The sequence below is a fragment of the Aquarana catesbeiana genome, linkage group LG05 (assembly GCF_042186555.1).
Source record: "Aquarana catesbeiana isolate 2022-GZ linkage group LG05, ASM4218655v1, whole genome shotgun sequence".
NCBI lineage: Eukaryota > Metazoa > Chordata > Amphibia > Anura > Ranidae > Aquarana > Aquarana catesbeiana.
In genome coordinates this window covers 413,629,430-413,654,040 of record NC_133328.1, presented here as the reverse complement: position 1 = coordinate 413,654,040, position 24,611 = coordinate 413,629,430, and the positions used below count along the sequence as shown (strand labels likewise).

General features: G+C 43.3%; 1 protein-coding gene across 2 annotated transcripts in view; it reads right to left on the bottom strand.

Moving 5' to 3' along the window:
- The window catches only part of CARMIL1 (capping protein regulator and myosin 1 linker 1), a 475,715-nt gene that overhangs the window by 7,632 nt on the left and 443,472 nt on the right, over nt 1–24,611 (bottom strand). For both annotated transcript variants that reach the window (XM_073631176.1, XM_073631177.1), the window contains 3 exons: nt 18,908–19,373; nt 9,416–9,479; nt 6,162–6,368 (listed from right to left, as the gene is read on the bottom strand). In XM_073631176.1, coding sequence (XP_073487277.1) covers nt 6,162–6,368; nt 9,416–9,479; nt 18,908–19,373 — 737 coding nt within the window. The remainder of the gene's footprint in view (nt 1–6,161; nt 6,369–9,415; nt 9,480–18,907; nt 19,374–24,611) is intronic.

The window sequence follows — 24,611 nt, the reverse complement described above, 5'->3', positions numbered from 1 at the left end:
TTTCATTATACCCGGGGCCGTGGATAGCCTAAATGGCAGGGAGATCAGCTGAAAAAGTCAGTCTACAACTGCAAACCATAGAAACCTCTAGTGTGACGGTAGACTGGGAAGTGAAGACAAGCATCCCTTATGTCCACTGATTCCAGGAAGTCTCCTGGTTGGAGCAAAGCCACTCCATTCAAAAACTCTGCACCCAGAGAAAAATGTCTGATATACCTGAGATCCAGCATAGGGCAGGCATCACCGTTTAGTTTTGGGATCATAAAAAAAAAAAAAAAAAAAGGATTAAGGAAACTCTGTAAAACCATTGAACTCTTGAACTGGCTTAACCACTCCCTGAAAAAAAATTATCAAAAGCCTATACCCAGCCATGCTCTTTTAAACATTCAAGAAAACATTTGAAAGCATAAAAATTACTGGAGGCGGAAATTTCTAAAATCCCCATTTGAGACCTTGAGCAACCATTAAAACTTAACCATTCATCTTGTACCTCCCCCTACCACAGATCTGCAAATGCCTGCACACGCCCTCGTACCTGAGTGGAGTATCCAACTTTGTTGGCTCGGAGTACCAGGATTTCTTATGAGTCTCCCTGAGTCTTCGCCCTAGAGGTAAAACCTGCGAGCGACGAAGGACTGTCTCGTGTATACAGGAGTAGAAGTAGAATGAATAGGGGCCTTTGAACTGCGCTCTTACCTTTCTACTGAAGTGGTAAAAAAAAAAAAAAGAACACTTCCCTCCTGAAACTTATGGATAAATTAATCCCAGATTGGCTTAAACAAACAGATGTACCCCCTGAAAAGGGAAACCCTGCTAACAGTTTCTTGCAGGGTAATTCTGCAGACTAACCCTTTAGTCAAAGAATCCTGCTCATGTCTATGGTAAAAGTCTTAAGTTCAAATTTGCTGAACAGAATCTTCTTAAAATAGCACAGCAACACACACTTAGCCTAGCTGAGCTTCAGTGTGGAGTCTAGCCTTCCACCAGGGCAAAAATGCCTTTAGTAAAAAGACTCCAGACATTTATCAGTTGGATCTACAAACACTGGGATGTCCACCTGATATGCGAGACTCTTATCAGGGCAACAGATTGCCACAACCACTAAAGGCATACTCCATCTTAAGTACAGCCAGCCTGTAATTTTTTATTTTTTTTGTTTGGTCACTGCTAGCGGCTATAGCCGCCAGAAGTGATCATTGTATTCTAACGGCTTGGAAACCTCCCGTTGTCAGAATACAATAGAGAAGCAGAGGGATTCCTTCATCAACACAGTCATTATTGATGGGGGAATCAAGCAATTTTCTTTGATTCTTATAACCCGTGGTTATAGCAAAGAAAATTGCATAATGTATGACCTACCTTACTCCTCCATAGGATATAGCTGGGCAAATTTCTTCCAGGAGAGCCCTACTTGTGTGCATTAGCTCCCATAGACAAGGGTGCAAAGGAGAACACTGGGACCTTTATGACAACTGCCAAGAACCCAGGGATGACATCTCAAAGACGCAGACCAAGGAAGTGGAAATCTTTAGATCAGATTGGACCATTTTGGGTAATAAACTTATCAAAGCATTCTGGGTTTGGACTAAAACCTGACCCGAGGTTCCTCAGTGCAGAACCCGTAGCTGATAAATCTTTTGCTTCCCCATCCCCAGGTCCCCCATTGTCTGCCTCTTCCTCAGCATCCAGCCTTTCCTCTTTCAAACAAGGAGAGGAAAGTGGATAAGAAGATTGCTTCCTAAATACAGAAGCTGGTGCCCTGGAAGTAGCCGCAAAAACTGAAAAAGTTCAGAAATGCCTGAAACCCTTGTAACTTCAAGGGATATTGCAGATGAGGGACCAAGTCTACAATCCTCTTGATCTGACAGAGGCACTAGTGATCCATTCCCTCCTGCATTACCCCCCCACCAAGCTGCTCCATGTGGAAGACATATCACCTGCTGATCTGAACAGGACTTAGCAATCCTGAATTCCCCCAAAAAAACCCCAAATCTCTGAGATATTTATAGACCTCAAATATGTGAGGAATCTCAACCTCAAGCGTTACTTCGCTCTACCAAAATTACCACCCAAGACATCATCCCCATCCGTAGAGCCATATCTCACAGGAACTCCCAGAATGAGAACACGTCCCTCCTAGACCTAGAGAGTCTCTATCTAGAAGGGGCTTGCTAGGACCCCACCATGGAAATGGAACTTACAGATCTTATGGAAAAGCAGATTATCCACACGGACTTCAAGCCAAAGTCTTCCTTTCATCCTTATTGGGCCAAGGGCAAACGTATCTCCACATTCTACGAAGTGGTGATGCATGAGATCAAGAAGATTTGCCAGAAATGCCACCACAACAACAAATCAGAGTTCACTCTGGGCAATGATGGTCAAGTGCCAAAGGAAATCATCAAGAATCTCAAAGACAGGGATGACATCATTATCAGACAGGCAGACAAAGGAGGAGGTCTGGTCATCCAGGACAGAGAAGGATACCTGGCCAAGGTTTTAAGACTGCTGGGAGATAAGGATACCAATGAAAATCTCCCTGCAGACCCACTACCAGGCTATACTACCACACTGGAACTATTACTCGATCAAGCCAGAAAAAATAGTGCCTTTACCAAAAGTGAATACTTATTTCTAAACAAATCAAACCCATTAACACCTCATTTTTATCACATCCCTAAGATTTACAAAGATCTGAAGAACCCACCCGGAAGACCTATTATTGCTGGAATTGACAGCTTGACAAGCAACATGGGATGTTACATTGACCATTTCCTACAGGATTTGGTAATACAACTCCCGTCTTATGTCAGAGACTCAGGACACATGCTTGAGATCCTATCAACGTTTTCTTGGCACTCCCAATACAAGTGGTTATCGCTAAACGTGTCATCACTATACACGTCCATCGAACACCAATATGGCATCCAGGCAATCGAACACTATCTTTCTAAAAGCAATCTGCACCCCCTACAGTCTAGGTTCCTCATTGACTCCATAGAGTTCAGCCTAACCCACAACTATTTCTCCTGTGTTGGTGAATTTTACAGGCAGGTTAGAGGTACAGCCATGGGAGCTAAGTTTGCTCCCAGCTACGCTAATCTGTTCATGGGTTTCTGGGAAGACCTATCGATCTAGGCCAATTACCCTTTCAAGGATATTCTTGCCTTGTATGCAAGGTACATAAATGATATTCTGATTATTTGGAACGGCCCTGAGTCAGAGCTGAACAGCTTCCTTGGTCATTGCAACTCCAACCCATTTGGCATGTCCTTCACCCATGTGGTAGATCAAGTGTCATTGGTATTCCTAGACCTTGAGCTACAGGTGGACGAAGAGGGCCATATCTTCTCCAAAACCCATTTTAAACCTAGCGCAGGCAACTCATACCTCCACGCCAAAAGTCACCATCACCCAAAATGGATTCATAACATCCCATACGGCAATTCTGCAGGCTAAGGAGAACTTGTACAAGAAAGAGCGACTACGAAAAGCAAGGAGACAGCCTAAAAATGAAATTCCTAGAAAAAGGATATAAGGAAGAACATGTGGAACAAGCCTTCATGAAATATTTGATGCGGTATGATGAAAGCCACCCACAGGATACACAAGAAAATTCCAGTAAACCCCAAAATAATAGACAGATCTACAATAAGCAGAACAATACAAAATCTATTAGATTTAGTATTAGATATAGCACTAAGGCGTTCGACATTCAATGAGTCATCAAGCGCAACTGGAATATTCTGAAACAAGATCCAACCCTGGGCCAGGTATTGCCCTCTAGACCAGAAGTCATTTTCCGTAAACCCAGAGATCTCAGAAGCCTTAGAGCACCCAGCAGAGTACGTAAAGCCCCGAATGAAACGAAAATCCACAACGGCCCTTGGTCATCAATTTTTGATCAAAAAGGGAACTACAAATGTGGGGTCAGGAATTGTGGGGCCTGTGCGTTCATGTCACACCATAAAAAATAAGTCATGGGGATCGATTGCCACAGGCACAGAATCGGTCAATTCATTAACTGTGGCACCTCCTACTTGATCTATGACATCATTTGCCCTTGCGTTCTCCTTTATGTCAGATGCACAATACGCCCACTAAGGGTTAGGTTCAGTGAACATAAGTGTAACATCATTAACGGCATTACAGCCATTAGCAAAGATTCTGATGGGGGGGAGAAGATTCAGGAATCTATGTAAAAGAGAGAAATTCTGGATTTTCACCCTGGGCACTCTGGCGCCTAACGAAATGAACGAAGATCTTGAAGTGCACAGGGTCATCTAATAGGTGAAGGAATCTCTCTCCTCTTAACCACTGTTACCCGACAGAAGACATGCTCCGCTCTGTCTGCTGTTTTTGTTGAATTTGTTTCCTTCTGTGCACTAGACCACGCACTTTTCTTTTATCTTTTCTACATCTCAGTTATAGTGGGTAAACACAGCCACCACCAAGCCCGGCCTCTGATGTTATCATGGTGTGCGTGTGCTCTTGAACAGGGACAGGTGCACACCAGCCCGTTGCACTACTTTGAACTGCTGGCAGCCCCGCCATTCTCTGAGGGAAAAAGAGTGGCGGGCACTCTTTTAATGTGGTCAATACAAATAAAAGCACTAATTTAAAATGCAGCCTATTCAGCAAACCAAGGTATGGTATCCCTTACCACAGCTGTTCCTACCTGAGCGGCTGCTTACAACAGGGCTTTCATTATAGTCGATACCATCAGGTGTCTGACTCGCCTATATATTTTTGATCGTGTTTAAGCCTTCCTCATATTAATTATTCTGGGATTTGATATCCCCGTTTGGAGGGTCCTTCTGTTTAAAAGTTGTCCCTACTCAGGAACTTTTTCAGTGCTGTTTTAGCCCTGCGAGATTAGGCTTAATATTCTAACTAGCCTCTTTGGTGGTGTTCAGTCACTTCAATTTATCTATACTATACTAATACACCCGGTGTTATCAAGACTACCAATTAATTATTGAATACCTGTCTAACACTATCTTCTTGTATAGTTACCTAGGGTTTCCTATACATATTTGCTCTTTTTCTTATGTTGTTAAATACATTAAGTCTTTTTGATGCTCCTGAAGAAGCTCAAGGCGCGTAACACGTAGAGCCCAAGATACCATTACCATCTTAATCTGCAACATAGCCTACATCTGGATTCCAACAAGCTGACTATGGAATGAGTGGTATTTCACCTCCAAGCCATTTATGCTATTTCCTATAGCTATGTACAGGATATACTGTTAAACCTTGTTATATCGACTTTCTCTATTGCCAATATAGTGTTTTAATGTATTTTCTAGGTTTAATAAACAAACATTTTTTTTATATACCAAATACCCTATGTGGTCGTGCCTAAAAAGTCCAAGCCTTTCATTTCAATTTTTTGTCTCAAATTATAGGACGTGGCACAGAGTACTTTAACAGTATCCACAGTACCACTCTGTGGTGATACAAAATATTCTATTTAGCCTCAGGACACAGTCTATCATGCCATTGCACCATCTCCCTATAGTGGAGAGAAGGAGAAGGGTCACACTATACAGGCAGCTAAAAACCTTTGGAACAAGGGGAATATCATCCCCAGTAATCGGGTACAGAAGGCTTACTGAGACACTAGCCATTCCAGCTGCAAGACCTAGACTTACAAATCAAAGGTCCAATCTTCATCCATCATGTGGAGCATTGTCATACCAGACCTTTAGGGACTTGATTCCCCTTTCTTGGGGTCCTGCGCAGGGTTCCGTGTATGCAGAGTCCAGCGCCGGAAGGTCACATTACAGACAGTCCCGGTATCCAGACTTCCTTCATTGCAGTGGGGTCCAGGTACCATCTATCTGTACGTAACAGCTATAGGAACAGATCTGGATATTACCAATCTCTTAATTCCTGCTGGAACTATCTGAGCATCTGGTAGCGTTTTGTGCAAAGAGCTGCACATCAGTGACCATCACCTTTAGACACTGGCCAAGAAACTGAGGTACTTCCTGTATGGGAGGGGTTATAGGGAGGAGTTGCTGTCTTTTTTTGCCAGTGCCCAATTGCCTGTAGGTGGCGTATAATCCTATGAGTAAGTAGCAATATGGTGGTTCTGTGTCCCGTCATGAACGATAACAAAAGTGTTGTTTGCTATTTGTTATAAGTAACTGGCTTACCAGTACGGGAACTACTTCTGGGCTTCTGAGGCACAGTCGGGCGCACTGTCAAAGAAGGCTTGGATGACTGAAGAGGTGGCTTTGGACTAGTTGGTGTACTAGAGGAACTCTTGGACCGTACACTGGCCTCTGGTTTGACTTCACTTTTGGCACTTTTTTCTGGGGATGAGTTGGTAGAATCCCCTCTTGTCACAGGGAATTTACTTCCTGCAAAAGTTATTCAGAAATACATTTTTTACACAAAATAAATCTGTTAAATCTTAATCAAGGTAGACATGGGACAAACAAAATGAACGTGTGCTACTAAGCAAATATTGTCTGGCATACATTGTGAAGTAAGTAGAACACTTTATTATAAATTTGCTCAACACATTTGGGCACACAAGCTGACAAAACCTACACTCATCAAGCCTCCCTGCAATCCTGACACGTTTTGAATTTCTTTTTTCCTCATAGAGACTTTGTTCACACTATAAGGAATACAAGACACATTTTTGACTTACAGTGTATATTCTACAATTATACCCACATAATGTGAACATCATGTCAATAAACTTACAATTTCAGAGTGATCAAAGGATATGTCAACCAAAAACAAACGAAAACCTGTATACAAAGGTTATGAGGTGCAATCCCCATACTGGACCTCCCAGGACTCAGTGCCACAAGGACATACAGACTCCAAAACTATGAAAAAAAATATATGTATAAGAGTGTATTACAGACACAATCAAAACTGTATCTGCAAGCACTGAAACTAAATACTCCACCACCAGAGAAAAAGACATGCGCAAATCCCATCAATAGAGCGGCCAAAACACATAATTACAATGCCCTTCAAAACAGTAAAAAAGTCTATATTCAAATTATTATATAACCAATGGGTACATACTAGAAAAAAATTACTGTATTTATTAGCGTATAACACTCACTTTTTCACCATGAAAATCAGGTGCAAAGAGGGTGTGCATGTTATACGCCGATAATTTAATTTTAGCTGCCTCGGAGGGGACAGGGAGGGGGGCGGGACGAGCGCTGTCAGATTACATAAAGTGAGAATCTTCTGTTTACTTGGCTGCCTCTGTAATAAGAAGTCCTGTCTCCTGGGCCGCCATTGGACCACTGTTCTGTCTATCATAGGAGATTCTCACTGTATGTAAATTGGTCGGCGCTTGTACCGCCCCCCTCCCTGTCCCCTCTAGGCTGCAGATGGGCATCGATCAGGCTGCTATGATGGCAATGGTGAGGCTGCTGCATTGAAGGTAATGGTGAGGCTGCCTCATTGATGGAAATGGTGAGGCTGCCTCATTGATGGAAATGGTGAGGCTGCCTCATTGATGGAAATGGTGAGGCTGCCTCATTGATGGAAATGGTGAGGCTGCCTCATTGATGGAAATGGTGAGGCTGCCTCATTGATGGAAATGGTGAGGCTGCCTCATTGATGGAAATGGTGAGGCTGCCTCATTGATGGAAATGGTGAGGCTGCCTCATTGATGGAAATGGTGAGGCTGCCTCATTGATGGAAATGGTGAGGCTGCCGCATTGATGGAAATGGTGAGGCTGCCGCATTGATGGAAATGGTGAGGCTGCTGCATTGATGGAAATGGTGAGGCTGCTGCATTGATGGAAATGGTGAGGCTGCTGCATTGATGGAAATGGTGAGGCTGCTGCATTGATGGCAATGGTGAGGCTGCTGCATTGATGGCAATGGTGAGGCTGCTGCATTGATGGCAATGGTGAGGCTGCTGCATTGATGGCAATGGTGAGGCTGCTGCATTGATGGCACTTGAGAGGCTGCAGATGGACACTGACCCTTATTTTGCTTCAAAGTTCCTTATTTAAAATTTAAGTTTTTTACCTGAAACTTCCCTCTTAAAATGAATGTGCGTTATACGCCGATAAATACGGTAAATGAAATATTAGTATAGACATGCGAGTGGTCAAGAATACCTCTAAGGTCTGGGGTTAAAGATAAGTGTTCTCATATTAAAAGGGACACGGTTCTCCAAATAATTATCTACAATAGAGCAAAAAAATATACATCTGGGGATGGAGCATTTTGTTTCATTGTTTGCAGATACAGATTCATTGGTGGCTTGTCAGGTTTTCCCTTGTTTTTAGCTGATATACCTTTTAGTCGCTCTGGAGTTGTAAGTTTAATGAGGCGATATTCACATTGTACGGGTAAAATTGTAGAATATTCACTTTGGCATGTATTCCTTATAGTGTGAACTAAGTCTCTTCTCCCCTGAGAAAGAAAATAAATTCAAAACGCCTCAGTTTCAGAGGTATGTGATGAGCAACAAATTATTCTGTGTAGATACAGTCAGCCTTTCTTGTTTTTATATAAATCTGTGCCATCAATAACTTTTTTTTAATATAAATTGTGAATGCACACGAGGAATGCATACAAAGTCACAGGCTAGCTTTTTGTTTTTGTGTTAAAAAAATAAAAATGTAAAACTTTAAATCATATATGCTTGTATAAGTTAGAAGTAATAATGTGATGAGTAATGCTATTCAGTTTAAGGCTGGGTTCACACTGATACAACATGACTGTTGTACGACTATCACCCTACTTTGCCCTGCTACATCTGTCCTACATCGGTCCTACTTCCATCCGACTTGAATGAACAAGATAAGATTTTGTTCCGACTCTGAGTCTGACTTGTCCTTTGACCAATCAAAACAATCCCAGAGTGACATAAAATTCCTTTTACTGGTGCTGTAATCACCATGTCGGATGTCACAAGTCAGATGGTTAGGACAAGGATCCGACTTCAATGATATTCAATGGGCTGAAGTAGGACCAAAGTAGTGCAGGGAGCATTTTCAAAGTCGGACCAGTTAAGACGGCTCTCATAGGTAATCAATGATTTGCACGTCATGCGACATAAGCTCCCAATGTGAACCCAGCCTAAATGTTCACAAACTGATCAGTGCATCTGACTTTGCATAGGTGAACCACTTGAATACACATGCACCAATTTTCTCAGTTCATGGTAGAACAGAACAGATGAAAGAAATTCCAGTTGGAAGTATTCGTGATTTGTGTGATTTGCTGCAGATCAAGTGAACTAGTACATAAAAATTCATGAAAAGCAGTGAATCCCAGTTTGCTTGTTCAATATCAGATTTTCAATTTTTGGAGACAATATTGTAATTTGGTATATCAGAGACTAATAATAGCAACTGACAGTTAGCTGTGCATGTTAGTATTTTCAGCTGTTGAACATCAATAAAATCAAACAAACCTGTTCCACTTCCTTCTGATTTCTCCACATCTAGAGAGTTTTTACTGGTATCACTGCCAATTTTCTGTAAAACAAAAATGTACAAATTACATAAACTTGGATTACAGAAGTATGTTTTGATTATCATATGGTTGCTGCCAACACTGGGGCACATTTGTACTAAATCGCTAGGTCCTGAGCCTCAATCGCGTCCCTATATCCACGCTTGCCGGTGTTGGGTTATCCTAATGGCAGCTAATTACAAGTGGCTATGGTCCTATCAGGGGTCCTGGACCAGCGCGGATCCTAGCTCAGCCTCCACATCTCAGGTATGTATGTACAGGAATATGCAGGACAAAGTCACGTGATCGGTGATGTCACGCGTAGGGACGGAATAGGCTGTTTCACATTGCTAGACACAGAACGAGTTCGCTGCTCGTAGGAGAGAGGTTTGCTCTGCATTGTTTTTATGTGAGTACATCTACTTAAAAATTTTTAATAAAGCATTACCTGGTTAATACATACTTCACTATCAAGTACCTTTGTCCTGCATATTCCTGTACATACATACCTGAGATGTGGAGGCTGAGCTAGGATCCGCGCTGGTCCAGGACCCCTGATAGGACCATAGCCACTTGTAATCAGCTGCCATTAGGATAACCCAACACCGGCAAGCGTGGATATAGGGACGCGATTGAGGCTCAGGACCTGGCGTTTTAGCAACAATTCATGCGGTTGACCTAGCACCGCTAGGTAAGGGGCCACTGCTTACATTTAAAGTTTTATGCACGAAGAGGACACTGAGTGAATTGCATCCCAGACACCCCACTGTTTTATTGAATACACCAGAACTTGTTTTTGCACCTTCAATGACTCTTACACTGGCACTTTAAGTTTGCTGCACTTACTGGCATGTCATTGGTCATTTGTTTTGCAGGCCAGCACAATATATTTTATATCACTATTATTGGGACATTTATTTATATTATTTATTATCCATATTGCGTTGGATTGATGTGTTTTATTTGCGATATCTAGATCACCTTTAAGCACTGGCACCTTGTACGTTTTGCACCATTTATAAGGATATGTTTTTGATGGTTATTTCTGATTTATTCTAAATACTGCAGGGTGCAGCTGTGATATCATCAGCTTTCTTGCTTTGTACCTGACAAATATATATACAATACATACAAGCATAGCATGACTAGTGTTAGTCTGGTATTATGAAGTTTGTATGCAATATCAGGCAATAAAAATGGCACTTAGCAGAAGGTTTGCCATGTAAAAATCAACATATGACATCAGAACCTGCAGACATTATCCTGCACTGAATATGTCCACTTCAAGACCGCAATACATACATATATATATATATATATATATATATATATATATATATATATATATATATATATATATATATATATATATATATACACACACACACACACATATACATACACACGTTGCGTCTTTGAAAAAGTTTACCAGGGTTATGGCTGAATCCATCAGCCATAACCCAGTATTTTTTTTTTTTTTCAGCTGGCGATTCTTTTTCTCAAAAAAGTGTTCCCAGTGGCTGATTAGCCGCTGGATTGGTTTTAGAAGCAGTGGGAGGGGCCGGGAAACAATCCAACGTTTCGCACGGCTGGCCATAGGTGAAGAGAGGCCAGATTGTCTGATCACCTCTATGACCTAGGAGCACCAGAGCAATGTCATGACATCACTTCCGGTCAAGGGTGGAAGTAAACTTTTTTAAACCCCTTCCCGCCCTATAGCCGAATTATAGCTACAGCGTGGGCTTACTTTGCTGGGAGGGTGCCTATTGACGTCCTCCCATGATTGGATGCGTAAAACACATCTCTTTATGTCCAGACTAATAAAATCTCTCTCCTTAGGGCATGTTGGAAATGTACAGAAGGTTGGCAGAATTATCTCTTGGGATCTGTGAAAAACTGAAGCAACCTTTGGCAAAAACCCGAGTCTGTCCTCAGTAGTACCCCATCTTGGAAAACTGTCAAGAAAGGCTCAATGATAGATGATGCCTGAAGTTCACTGACCCTTCTAGCCAAGGTGACTGCTATCAGCAGTGATAGCTTTAACAACCAAAATTTATTTGTGGCTTCTTCTGGTGGTTCAAAGGGTCTTCTAGTTAGACCCTGCAAAACAACTGATAAATCCCATTTGGGGAAAACTTAAAGGAACCGGCCTAGCCCTAGCTAGTGCCTTGAAAAATCTAATGATCAAAGGGTCTAGAGATAACCTTCTCTCTAGAAACGCTGACAGTGCCGCTACCTGAACTTTTAAAAGGTATTGGCTGCCAAACTCTTCTCCATTCCGTCATGGAGAAATTCGGGAATGGAAATGTCCTCCTGTGGAAAGCAACTTTTTGACACACTCCAGGAATTAAAGCACTTCCACGTTTTAAAATAAATGGCCCTTGTGACCTTCTTTCTGCTTTTTAGCAGGGTACAAACTAAACCTTCAGACAAACCCTTTCTCCTCAGGATTTGCTCCTCAGAATCCAGGCTATCAGCCTGAGGTGACCTACATCGAGATGCAGAAGGGGACCCTGAGTCAGCAGGTCCCTCTGAACCGGAAGCAACCAATGGGGCTTTACGGCTAGCTTTAATAGGAATGAAAACCAAGCTCTCTTGGGCCAATACAGAGCTACTAGAATCAGGGTCGTATTCTCTCCCTGTAGTTTCCTGAGCACTAAAGGGATCATCTGTAAAGGAGGAAAGGCATGACACAAGCAGAAGGTCCAGCGCAGAGCTAATGCATCCAGACCAGCTGCTTGGTCCTGCCTGTTCAGGGAAAAGTAGACTGGCACTTTTGCATTTGCTTGGAATGCAAACTGGTCTACTTGGGGAACACCAGATCTGCCCACTATCCTCTGAAAAATCTCCGTACTTAGACTCCATTCTGATTCCAGCACCCTTCTTCTGTTTAAGAAGTCCGCTATCTGGTTTAGGCTGCCCTTCAGAATCTGTAAGGCCAAGGTTAAAAGACACCTGCTTCTTGTGCCCCCTTGCCTTGAGATGTATGCCACCGCTGTGGCATTGTCTGACAACACCTGGATGTGTTGGTCCCTGATAATCTCTTTGAAGGCCCACAGCCCCAGAGCAATGGCCCTTGGTTCCCTCCAGTTGGGGAACATTCTGGACTCCTCCACTGTCCAGGACCCTTGGGCCATCCTGTTCTCCAGATGTGCCCCCACCCCTAGGAGCTTGCATCTGTTAACGCTTTTGCTTCGGGAAAGGTCCAGAACAGACCCTTGTTCAAATTCACTTGCCTCCTCCACCACCATAACTTCCTCTTGACTGGAGAGGGAATCCTGATTTGTTTCTCCAGAGATTCTCTGTATGTCCAATTCTGTAGAATCACCTGCTGTCGCCGGATTGTCGCCGGAGACTCCGGCGACAATCTGGTCCACCGGAAATCTCTATGATCACCATCCGGAGGCGACGGATCCTTTCTCCGACTCACCGATGGAAGCGGTGAGTCAGTAGAATCACCGGAGGGCGCTATGATCGTTCTTATGGTGTAGGGAATCGCCGGCTGAAAAGCCGTTATCTGAATGATGTCTGTAGCTGCAGGCATCACTCAGATTTAACCCCGGAAAGTCAAGGACGTCCCTGGACGCCCTCCCGGTGCGAAGTGGTTAAATTCAGTATCAACCTGAACTTTCCCGACGGCTTTTTTACTAGAAAAACATGTGAATAGCACTCTAGTCCTTTCTCTTCCCTGGGCACTGGGATGATTACCTGTCATTGCCACAGATTGTTCTTGATCTTTGGGGGCCTGCGTCACATAGAACCGAGATAGTGGGTTCTCCAAGAACTCCAGCGCATAGCCCTCCGAGATAATTTTGAGGATAAACCGGCTGGATGTCGCCCCCTCCCACTAAGGGAAAAAGGACTGCAGCCTTCCTCCCACAGTCGGGAGAACATCACTGGGTTTTTGTGGGTTGACAAAACACCCCAGTCCTCCCCCGACCCCTTTGGGACCGCTACGGTTTCTTCTTTCCGGTTTCCTTTGCTTCCCGGGTCTGGTGAAAAGGACGAAAAATGTTCTTAGCTTGCGGTGCGACCTTCTTTTTGGCGGGAAAGGCTTTTTTCTTATCCATTGTTTTGTCCAGGACAGCATCAAGGTCAGGGCCAAATACCAGATCCCCTTCAAAGGGTACGCCACACAGCTTTGATTTGGATGCTGAATCGCCCGACTAGGTTTTTACCCACAAAGCTCTACTAGCTGAATTAATCAAAGCTGAAGACCTTGCTGAAGATCTTGCGGACATCCTCACTGACTCAGCCGAGGCTTCTGCCTTTTGTAGGTCTTGAGGACAAGCTCACTGACTCAGCCGAGGCATCTGCCTTTTGTAGGACTGGCAGAGTATCCAGCAAATCTTTGCGAGCGGTCCCAGCCTCAATATGGCCTTTTAGTTGTTCCAACCAGTGTTCTAAAATCCTGGCTTCCACTGTTGATGCGATTGCTGGTTTGAGATTGGCTAGAGTAGAATCCGAAGCCTTCTTTAACAAAGAATCAGCCCTCTTGTCCATAGTGTCCTTCAAGACACCCATGTCCTCAAAAGCTAAGTTCGGTGTTACGTGATACTTGCGAGAAAGCTGCGTCAAGTTTACGTCTCTTATTCCAAACTTGCGTGCTATCTTCATCAAAAGGAAATCTCCTTTTAAGAGACCTGGAGAAAAAGGGAGCCCTCTCTGGGTCCTTCCATTCCCTCTTTATAGCCGTTAACACCTCGTGCACCAGGAACACCTGATGCTTGACCTCATCCATACCCTGATACATTTTGTTGTGCAGTGACAATTGGGTTTTATCCTCCTTGATATTTAGGGTCGTGTGTATCGTCCTTAAAAAGTCATCTACCTCTTCCAAAGACAACCTGTAACGGGAGGAAGATCTCTTTTTCCTCGCCTTCCCCCTCGTCTGACCCTGAAGACCCACTTTTCTCCTCCTCCGACTCGCTAACCAATGTCCGAGCTACAGAGGACGTGTGAGGGCAGGGTGGAGAACCCTCCGTTGATTTTGCCACCGGATGTTTGTCCAGATAGGAGCGGAAGGACTGAAAGGTGTCTTCTAACTCCTTCCGGAATGAAGTGAGCATCTCACTAGGTTGAGCAGAGGGTGCTTTAATGGAAGTCTCCTCTCTGACCAAATCCACTATACAAGCTACTATAACTAACAGATGCTGCTGCCTCTCCTACCTGGGCCTGGCTGGTGCTTGTGGCTCCTGCTCCCGCCACTTCCTCTGGCTCCATCTCTCCCAGGGTTCCAGCAGACGTCCGGCAGTCTTTATTTCAAACATTTTTGCGGTCCTTTTGCCGCTGTGAGGACCGGAAATGCACCCGCCGAGGCCGCCTCCCTCTCCTGCGCTCCAACGGCCGGAACCGTAACCTGCCGCTCGCCGCTGGAAGTCCTGCCCCTTCCAGCAGTGATGTCACCCACCACTCAGGACCCGGAAGAGGACACAGGCTGGAAATCAGAGACGCCGCACTGCCTACTGCAGCCCCGCACACCGCCCGCGCCCCCCCGGTCTATCGGCGTGGGACCCTCCACCGGCCTCTGCCCTCGCCGGACTCGAAGGGCACCGGAACACTCCCCAACCAGAACAAAAAAAGCAACACCAGGTATGCCCTAACCCTTCTTCACCTGGAGAGAGCGCAGCACACCCCTGGTCCCCTGCAGTGCTTCCACCATGGCTGGAGGAAACACTACAACTGAGGCCATGGTGGAAATATCCAGGCTTTAAAGAAATTACTGCAGTGTTTCCTGGGAAGTGGGTGGAGCTGTGCTCTCTCTCCAGGTGCTGTCCTGAAAGACAAGGTGAGAAAATTGAGTTATATATTGTGTTTTTTTGCATCAAAATTGATTCTAAAAAAAATGTGTTTGAAAAACTACTGCACAAATACCGTGGGACATAAAACATTGCAAAGATTGCCATTTTATTCTCTAGGGTCTCTGCTAAAAAGATAAATATACAATGTTTTGGGTGTTCTAAGTAATTTTCTAGCACAAAATACAGATTTTTACTTGTAAACAAAAAGTGCCAGAAAAGACCTGTTCCTTTGGATATTCTGGCTTATACACTGATCACTGCCAGCACACTAGGCCCAGCTAACATTCAGACAGTGTTTATGAAGGTACTACAGCAAAATGAATTTCTAATTAAATCAAAAGCAGACATACTGTAAAAAATTGTTCAATTGATCTAGGTTAACTTGTTCAATTTTTTTGGTGAAAACACCCAACTATTCCTTCCACGAAAGGGGTTTTAGTTTGATGTCCCTACCAGAATTGCACACACTAAGCTTGTTATACACAGCCTAGAACCAGACAGCTCAGAAACTATACTGTTATATCATGGAAGGAAATTGGGGTTCCAAGAGGAAATGTTAAAACACAGAGAAAACATATAAACTATAGGCGGATACAATTCCCTGATGTGAGTTAAAGTCTGCAAGGACTCTGTGGTACCACTACCTTGTTTAAATTAGAAAAAAAAAATCTTGTCGGACTTAAAGCCTGGAATTTTGAGTCTTGTGAAATTAGGTTGGCAGGCAAGGACCCAAACCCTGGCACTGATATACTGTGTATGTAGCTATAAACAAAAAAATGCTATGGCATATGATGACCCCATTTTGCAAGCTCAGCTAAAAGGTCTCTGAACGTGTCCTTGGAATGACTCAAATGAAGGTCTTCTTCAAAGTGGATGACCTTGACAGATGAAATCTTGTTCATGTTAGAAGCGAGCTGCTTTCAGTGGTCCTGTGATCACTTGTAATACATTCCCTGATAACTAAGCAACAAGAAGCTGCACCTTACAGAACACTAGATGGAGACAGAGAACTTGAAACCTTCACTGCTGCCTCTCTTATCAGATTATTGCCCTGCAGCACTAGATGTTATTTCAGCAGCAGCCCTGCCATCCCACTATCTGCATCCTCTATGAATTATTAATTGGTGTAGTTAAGTTCTAGACTTTAATTCACTTGTACATGTAGGCTTTTAATACAATGATGATCAGACAGGCAGGCACGTCACCCAACAAAAAAACATGATAATGAAAAATAATTTAATTCCCAGCAGGTACCAAGGAGACAGAGATAGTGGTGGTTGATAATGACTAAATCTTTCAAGATGAAAATAAAGCAATGTGATAAGAATACAGCAGATAAATACTCAATAGGAAACCTGCAATGGTCTAGTAAAGCTCTGGGTGCAAGCAGATGTATATACCTCCATCAACCTCTTCTTGTGAAATACATTTACTTATCAGACTCTATTTGTATATCTAGTTCTTCCTACCCAGCAAGTGCAGACAATTGAATTGCGTTCAGCCCGTTTCACACAGGCGCTTCGCTATGTGGAATCCACTTGCTCGGCGGGGGGTTTCTCTGCTGATACCCGCTGAGCAGGCGGATGACAGGTCCATGTTCCCTGCGCTATGCAGAGCGGTCACAGTCCCCTCCTCTATGGGGCATTTAGATGGAATTGGACCACCATCCATCTGTTTTTGGCAGATAGGATCAGATGGCAGCAGGTGTCAGCAGACACGTGTTTGCTGACATCTGCCGCTCCATAGAGGACAATGCAGGGTCCAATCAGGTCTGCCTAAAAAAACTGACAGGCAGACCTGACCGGACAGCCCGTGTGAAAGGGGCCAAGTAAAACAGTCAATCTGCACATTTAGGACCAAGTGACAGCTTCTCCTGCGAACACTACTTCCTCTACCTTCCTTATACATGCAGACATACACACACACAGACCTGTCTTGTGATACTTTGCCACATTCTCCCAACTCTCTATCTGCCTGCCAGAACCATTAGAAATACCTGGTACATCCTGGTATATTGGGGCTGTGATCCTTGCACCTTTTTCCCATAGGACAGTGCTCAGTGCTTTAGTGGCCAATCAGCATGCCTGTGTACTGTAGTGCGGGACCAGAAAGAACTTCATTAACCATGCATAAAAATATTTATCAGTAGGAGTAGGACTACCAAGAGAACCTGTCACATTGACCAGGATTGGAATTGGGGTATAATGCCCTGTGACGTCAGAGAGACACTGGGTGAAAAAGTGGAATTACACTTTAAAGTTGTTGTACACCTTTACATATACCCAGTGAAGGGACTATCCTCAGGCAATACACAGATGTGAAACAAATCCTCCCACATAAGTTGTACCTGTCTATCTACAGTCTTCCCTACATCTGTGCTGAATTTATAAGTGTGTCTGATAGTTCTGAAAAAAAGGGATGGGAAGCTGAAATTACACTCTGCAGAGCTCAGTGAGGAGAGCTCTGAGAGCTGACTGGAGGGAAGGGACACATCCCCTTTTTACACAGCTCACAGGAACAGGGGTGAGGCTGCCAATCTGCTGGAGGTCCCTCCCGTGTCACCATTTTTCTCTTGGTATCAGGAAAACTTGTCAGACGTGACTCGTGCTGATAGAGGATAATAAATAATAAAGCATCAGACAGAAATTACACTTAGTGCTCTTAATGAAGACAAGTACACAATCAAGAGGCATATGCTTTGTTCTTATTTCATGTCTGAGGTTTAGATAACCACTTTAAGGCTAAATTCAGTCAAAGTCTGATTTATTGCAATGACAAACCTGGCACTATTACTTTCAAATAAGGATCATTCAGATCCTTTGTTTTTGTTTCCTGTACACTATACACTAGTGTTAAACTCTGATTCAAGACTATGTTTAGGAAGGGACTTAGCAAAACCTTGATGTATAATTACATAGAATATACATATATGTCTGTTGGACAACAACCTGAATTATGCTTCACTTGAAATAATACCTAATTAATATCTTTATTAATATGTTTAATAATGCAACTCGGTTGACAAAAATAAATTGTGAACTAATGTATTTAATCTGTCCTTCAATTTGTTGTAATATTCTGTGCAGTAGTGTTTTCATAACTGAACATACATACTGTATTTGGTTGGAAAAAAAAAAATCTATAGTACAGTATAGTCTCAGCAGGAGGCATGCCATAAAAAAAATGACAGTTGGATGGGAGGAAATTATGCACTATTATCCGCAGATGTTCCACAATACAATATGCATTGCTATTAGCTGCCGAAGCAAACGCATTATCATTGCTAAGCTTTGTTGTTACTTGGATAAAATGAGAACACAAGAACACATTTTAAGGCTCTTTTCACACTTATGCAACTTGGCACCCAACTTTTGAGACCCCAAGTCGCAGGACATGTAAAATTCAATGTATTTCTATATAAGCCAATCCTACTGACACTACAGAAGTCGCTGGATCTTTAGAAAAGGTTCCTGCACTACTTTGGTCTGACTTTTGATACAATTTTGGTCCAGAGAACAGAAAAGCAAATCACAGTTGCACCGAAAGTCGCATCACAGTCGCACTGTAATGTCGCAATGCAACTCTTATGAGTGTCCGGGTTTTTAATAACATACTGTATGCTAAAAATGAACGTGTCTTAAAGCACCTACCTTATTTGCGGCTCTTTTTTCCTGCTTGGCCTTCATCTCTGCTAGCAACCCACTCCCCATCACTTGCACTCCATATCTCCTTCCACTTTGTGGACTGCTTTTGCTATCGGCCCGCTCGGGTTTAGTGACATCATCAATTTGTAGAATTTCCTCTATAGAGTCTGGGGTTTTTAGCTCCTCTGACCTCTCTGTACTGCTGCTTGGACCACTACTTGCAGCACTTGCGCTTGAACTCACTGCTCCATTGGTGTCAGTTACTTTATCTTTATCTTTTCTGCCGCTGTCAGGAGCAGGGCTTTTGACAGAGGGTCTAGGAGACAGGGGCTCTTCAGACACAGTAACAGTTTGCGGACGCTCAGATTTGGACCTAGATTTAATTAAATTGAGAAAGCCGCTCTTCCTGGACTCTCTCTTCTTCTTTTCATCGCCTTCACTGCTGTCGTCTGCACCTTTGAAAGAGTGTTTCCTATGAAAAGATAGATAAAAATCATTAGGAAGGTCAATGTCAGATGGGAAATTCTGCCGCTAGAGACAAATTGCCAGCAGCAGGATCACAAAAGAGGCTGTGTGTGTGTCCCTATGGAATTGCCCACCTCAGTAGCCAGATGCAGTGATAAGTCACTCTGTTGCTGGCTCCAATGCTGCTAAATCTTTACAGCTAGCAATGGAGCGACATCTTGCTGACTCAGCTAGAGTGAACGATTGCACAGGGACAAACGGGCAGCCTCCTAGCGATTTGCTGGTGATTGTGGCAAATTTTTTACCAGCAGGATCTCTAGAAGCAGCCACACATCTGACAGAATAAGATGTTAGAAACAGACATGACTTTAGAGTCTTTGTTGTGATGATTGAGAATCGTGAGAATCAATAACTTAACATAAAAGATCAGGCTTGTTTAAAGCTCTTTTACGGCTTGTTAAGAACATGTAAATAGTGCAATGTCCATAGTCCTGGCACAGACTACCTTTAACCCCTTCCTGCCCACTTCGGTGTCCCTTTAAAAGTTTCTGGACACTCGCGGAGCATTGGCGAGCATATGACCACTGTGATTGGATGTCATAGTGGTCACATGCCCAATTGTGGGGACCAAGAGCTGTTTTTTACAGCTGGGTCCCTGTGCGGAAACATCAACTGCCCAGTGAGGGGGGGGGGGGGGTATATGTGCGGCAAGTGGGCATCAAAGCCTACCCCTTTTCCACCACACATATGCGTCATGCAGGCGTAAATAGGTTAAAGACCTTCTGTAACACCTGCCAATCAGATTCAAACTTCCCAGGCAAATCTAATGCTGACTGCTTGCTTCATCACAAAAAAGTTGTTTTTCGGGGGGGGGGGGGGGGGGGGCTATATATTTTCCCAAGAACCCATGTAAGAAACTGGGACTGTTGTGGAGGACTGAAAATTCTGCTCAATATCAATTTTGGAGCTGGGAAGGTCCGTAAGTACATACATATACCACATACAGAACATATAGAAAACAAAAATCTGGTGCTAGAAGTAATAGGTCTCTTTCAGACGGGCAGTCGGGGGGGGTAGTAAAAACAAAAGGCTGAGCCATGGTTTATTGCCCACCAGCCACCCACTCACCCAAACTGTAAAATAACACATGCCGCGGCTGCTGCATTTTTAGCTCAGGGTGCAGAGTTTGACAAGCGGCACTCGCCCACTGCTGCAGTACTGCGCAGTGGTAGTGTAGCATTATAGGGTTAATCAGGTGGTAAGGAGACGATATAACACCCACTCGCTGCCTGTCAAATGCCCTCTGAAAAGCACTGACAGGAAGGAGACAGCCTGAGGTTGGTAGAGCTGGGATTTCTGGGGATCTTGATCTGATGTGAAGAACAGGTGCATGGCTCCTGGTGTTTGCATTGTCCAGGCGCTAACAGGAAGACATTGACCAGGTAGAGTGGTGGGAGAGCTTCAGGACAAAAAAAAAAAAAACTGAAAAACTAAAATAATGTGGTTGCATAAGTGTGCATACCCCCTTATAACTGGGGATGTAGCTGTGTTCAGAATTAAGCAATCACATTCAAACTCATGTTAAATAGAAGCCAGTACATACCTACCATCATTTAAGGTGCCTCTGATTAACCCCAAATAAAGTTTAGCTGTTCTAGTAGGTCTTTCCTGACATTTTCTTAGTCGCATCCTACAGCAAAAGCCATGGTCCATGGAGAGCTTCCAAAATATCAGAGGGATCTCATTGTTAAAAGGTATCAGTCACGAGAAGGGTACAAAATAATTTCCAAGGCATTAGATATACCAGGGAACACAGTGAAGACAGTCATCAAGTGGAGACAATATGGCACAACAGTGACATTACAAAGAACTGGACGTCCCTGCAAAAATGATGAAAAGACAAGAAGGAAACTGGTCGGGGAGGCTGCCAAGAGGCCTACAGCAACATTAAAGGACCTGCAGGAATTGTTGGCAAGTACAGGCTGTGTGGTACATGTGACAACAATCTCCCGTATTCTTCATTGCAGCACTGGTTCCCGCATCGCTTCTCTCCCGCAGGCAGTTCACACTACCCTCTGCGAACCGCTGCAGGTGTCAATACAATGTTAATGACACACCCAGATGGGTTCAGATCGCAGTGCGAACTGTGAACTCGCATAGGTATCGGATCGCATAGGTGAGAACACCCATGCAGTCCGATTTCAGTGCGGAGGGGGAAAAAAAAAGTCCCTGCACCTTTTTTGTGCGTATTGAATGTGAGTTCAGCCATACAACAGTACGGCCAAACTCACATTGCACAGACATCGCATGTGATCGGCCCCACGGTGCAGGTGCGAATCACATGCGATATCTGTGTTCGCATAAATGTGAACCTGGTATAAAAAGGTGGAAAAACTTCTGAAACAATTTATCTTTGTCTCATTTTTCTACATCACAGAAACCTGATTTTTTAACAGGGGTGTGTAGACTTTTTATATCCACTGTACATGAGTCAGAGAAGAATACAATGGAAGGGATTCCCTATCACAGCATCACTACTTCACAAGGCTGTGGAGTGATTGTTTTGAATTTAATATGCAGAGCCACTGCTGGGAAAACCAAAAATCTCTAAAAGGCTGTTCTGCTATAATTATGGATTATGAAGCCAATTATATTTCTAATCTGCTGGCAAACGTAAATGTTATTATGTGGATTTAATACAGGAGAGCTTCTGCGGGAAGAAGCACGCTTACAACTCGTGAGCACCCATTAATTTACAGCCATCTATGATAGATTACATTCTTTCAGGATTTTTAGGAGCAGCATGTCAGAATGCATCATTGCCTGTATGTAGGACATAAAGTGGGTATTTTCTCATGTCACCCACAGGGGGTACTACCTGACGCAAGACTCTCATGCTAACATGTTTCCTTCCTATACTGTATAATGAAAAATATTAAAGTAAGAGTCCATTCACACTTGTGTGACTTGTCATGCGACTTTGGGCCCCAAAGTTGCATGACAAGTCGCACTCCATGTTTCCCAATGATAATCGTTCATATCTGTGCGACTTCAAGTCTCAGTGACTTCAAAGTAGCTCCTGCACTACTTATGTCTGACTTACATGTGACTTGAGGTCCATAGACCTCAATGTAAACCCTCAAATGTCACATCAAAGTCACACCACATGACATAGATGTGATTTAGGTGTGACTTGTGTGCGACCAGGCCACTTGCCCATCCCAAACCACATGCCCTCAACATGTTAATGGTGATGGTTGGCGATTGTGGGGGTCTGCGGGTGGGGGGGGGTTATCGGAATCTGGAAGCCACCTTAAACAAGGGGGCACCCAGATCCCACCCCCTTCCCCCATGTGAATGATTATAGGGTACATAGTACCCCTATTCATTCACCAAAAAAAAGTGTAGTGTAATTTTAGCATGGGGTTGCCCTTAAAACCCATACCAGCCCAGGGAGGGTGTGGTATGCATTGGGGGGGTGGGGTGACCCTATGCCATTTTTTTCATTGGTGACATTCTCTTTTTTTACATACAGCTGTCAGTGGAGAAACCAGTCATCTGTTAAGGATGCGGCGGCTGGCTTCCCGGCCCACTCAATGTTGTAGTTGGTGCTGCTACAGTAATCGTTGCAATATTCTGGGTCCCACTCAATTTCCGTGCGAGTGGTTTCTCCTCTGTACACAGGCCATAAGGATTTGCTTACTCACTCAGCACTTCCCATTCATGGAATGCCTTGTCTTTTTTAAAATGATTGGATGAGGTGGAGAGGAGGGGACGGTAATCTCCACCTGGTCCAATCAGAGAATCTGTGACACAAGTGATCTTTGACCTTCCTTGGTTTATACTCAAGGGGTCAACTACTATTGGTGAGTTTGGTCCAAAGGGGACACAAGTGAACTGTTTGGAGGATACACATTAATGGACAAGTCCTCTTATTTGAGAAGAAATTTCAGCACTTTTTGGATTGCACTTTTATATTGAACTGCACTTTATGGATACAGACACCTTATTTGTTTTGGATTTATGATACCATACATATGTGAAAGATTTATTAGGTATTTCTTAAAGCAGAGTGTTTATATTTTTTTAGGGCAAGCGCAGCTTACACACATATACACCAATCAGAGAATACCTTTGAGTTGTGAAAGGTGTCAGCAGCGAGTGATCGACCCACTCTGGCCAGTGTTCAGTGGAGAAGCCGCATGTACAGGACCTGGAAAATCACAATTCTCACTGGAATAGCACCCATCAGGGTAATGCCGGCCATACACTGTTTGAATTTCGTAAGAATTTTCTTTCGAAAATCTAAGAAAGAATTTTCGTCCGAATTTCGCACCATTAGTGGGCTGCAACAACGTCCGATTTTCGTGTGGCAATCAAATTTGAGGAATCGGACATGTTGGAAATTTTTAGAAAAACAAACGATTTTCTAATCAATGATGGGAGAATCGTGCGAGAAATGTAATTAGAAAGGATTCCCGGCCACGAAAATTCTTTTCTGTAGCAACATGCGGTGAAATTGAAGGCTTGGTCAGCCGAATTTCGAAAATCAATGGTGGCATCATCGGATCACAAAAAAACGAACTTTCTGATTTTGAAAAGAAAATTCGTTTGAAATTCGACCGTGTATGGCCTGCTTAAGTTGGACCAATGTAAGTATGCAATAAAGTTCATATCTGGAGTTCCGCTCTCAAGCTTGATCAAAATATAGATCATTTATGTATCCTTTGGAAGAACCAAAGAATAATGTGCGTTGAAAAAAACAAAAAACTTGTCAACTCACAGATAAGTATATCCAATTTAATAAGGGTTTGTACATCATTACAGATCATGGAAGACTCGTTCCAAAATGTCCACATTCTATCAACATTAGATAGGTGCATTTTTCTATTTTACATGAAAAAGTGGAGGTGAAAAGGATAACCATATTTTAACTTTTTACAAACTTTTTTAAAATTTTGAATAAAGCAGGGAATGAGTTTAAAATTCCCATTGCTTTTTTCTTTTCTTTTTTGCTGTCTTTGTCCTATTAGGGAGATTTTTCTCTTCAGTCTTTTTCCAGTAATCACAAGAGGAAATGAAAATAAATCTCTCTAAAGTGAAGGAAATTCTATCTTAAAACAGCAAGTGGTGCAGTTTAAACATACAGATTGTCATAAATGTATGTCTAGATACTTTTCTTTTACAGGGTGTGCCATTTCCAGCCACAATTTGTTTATTAATGCCTTCCGGCACTGTGACCCAT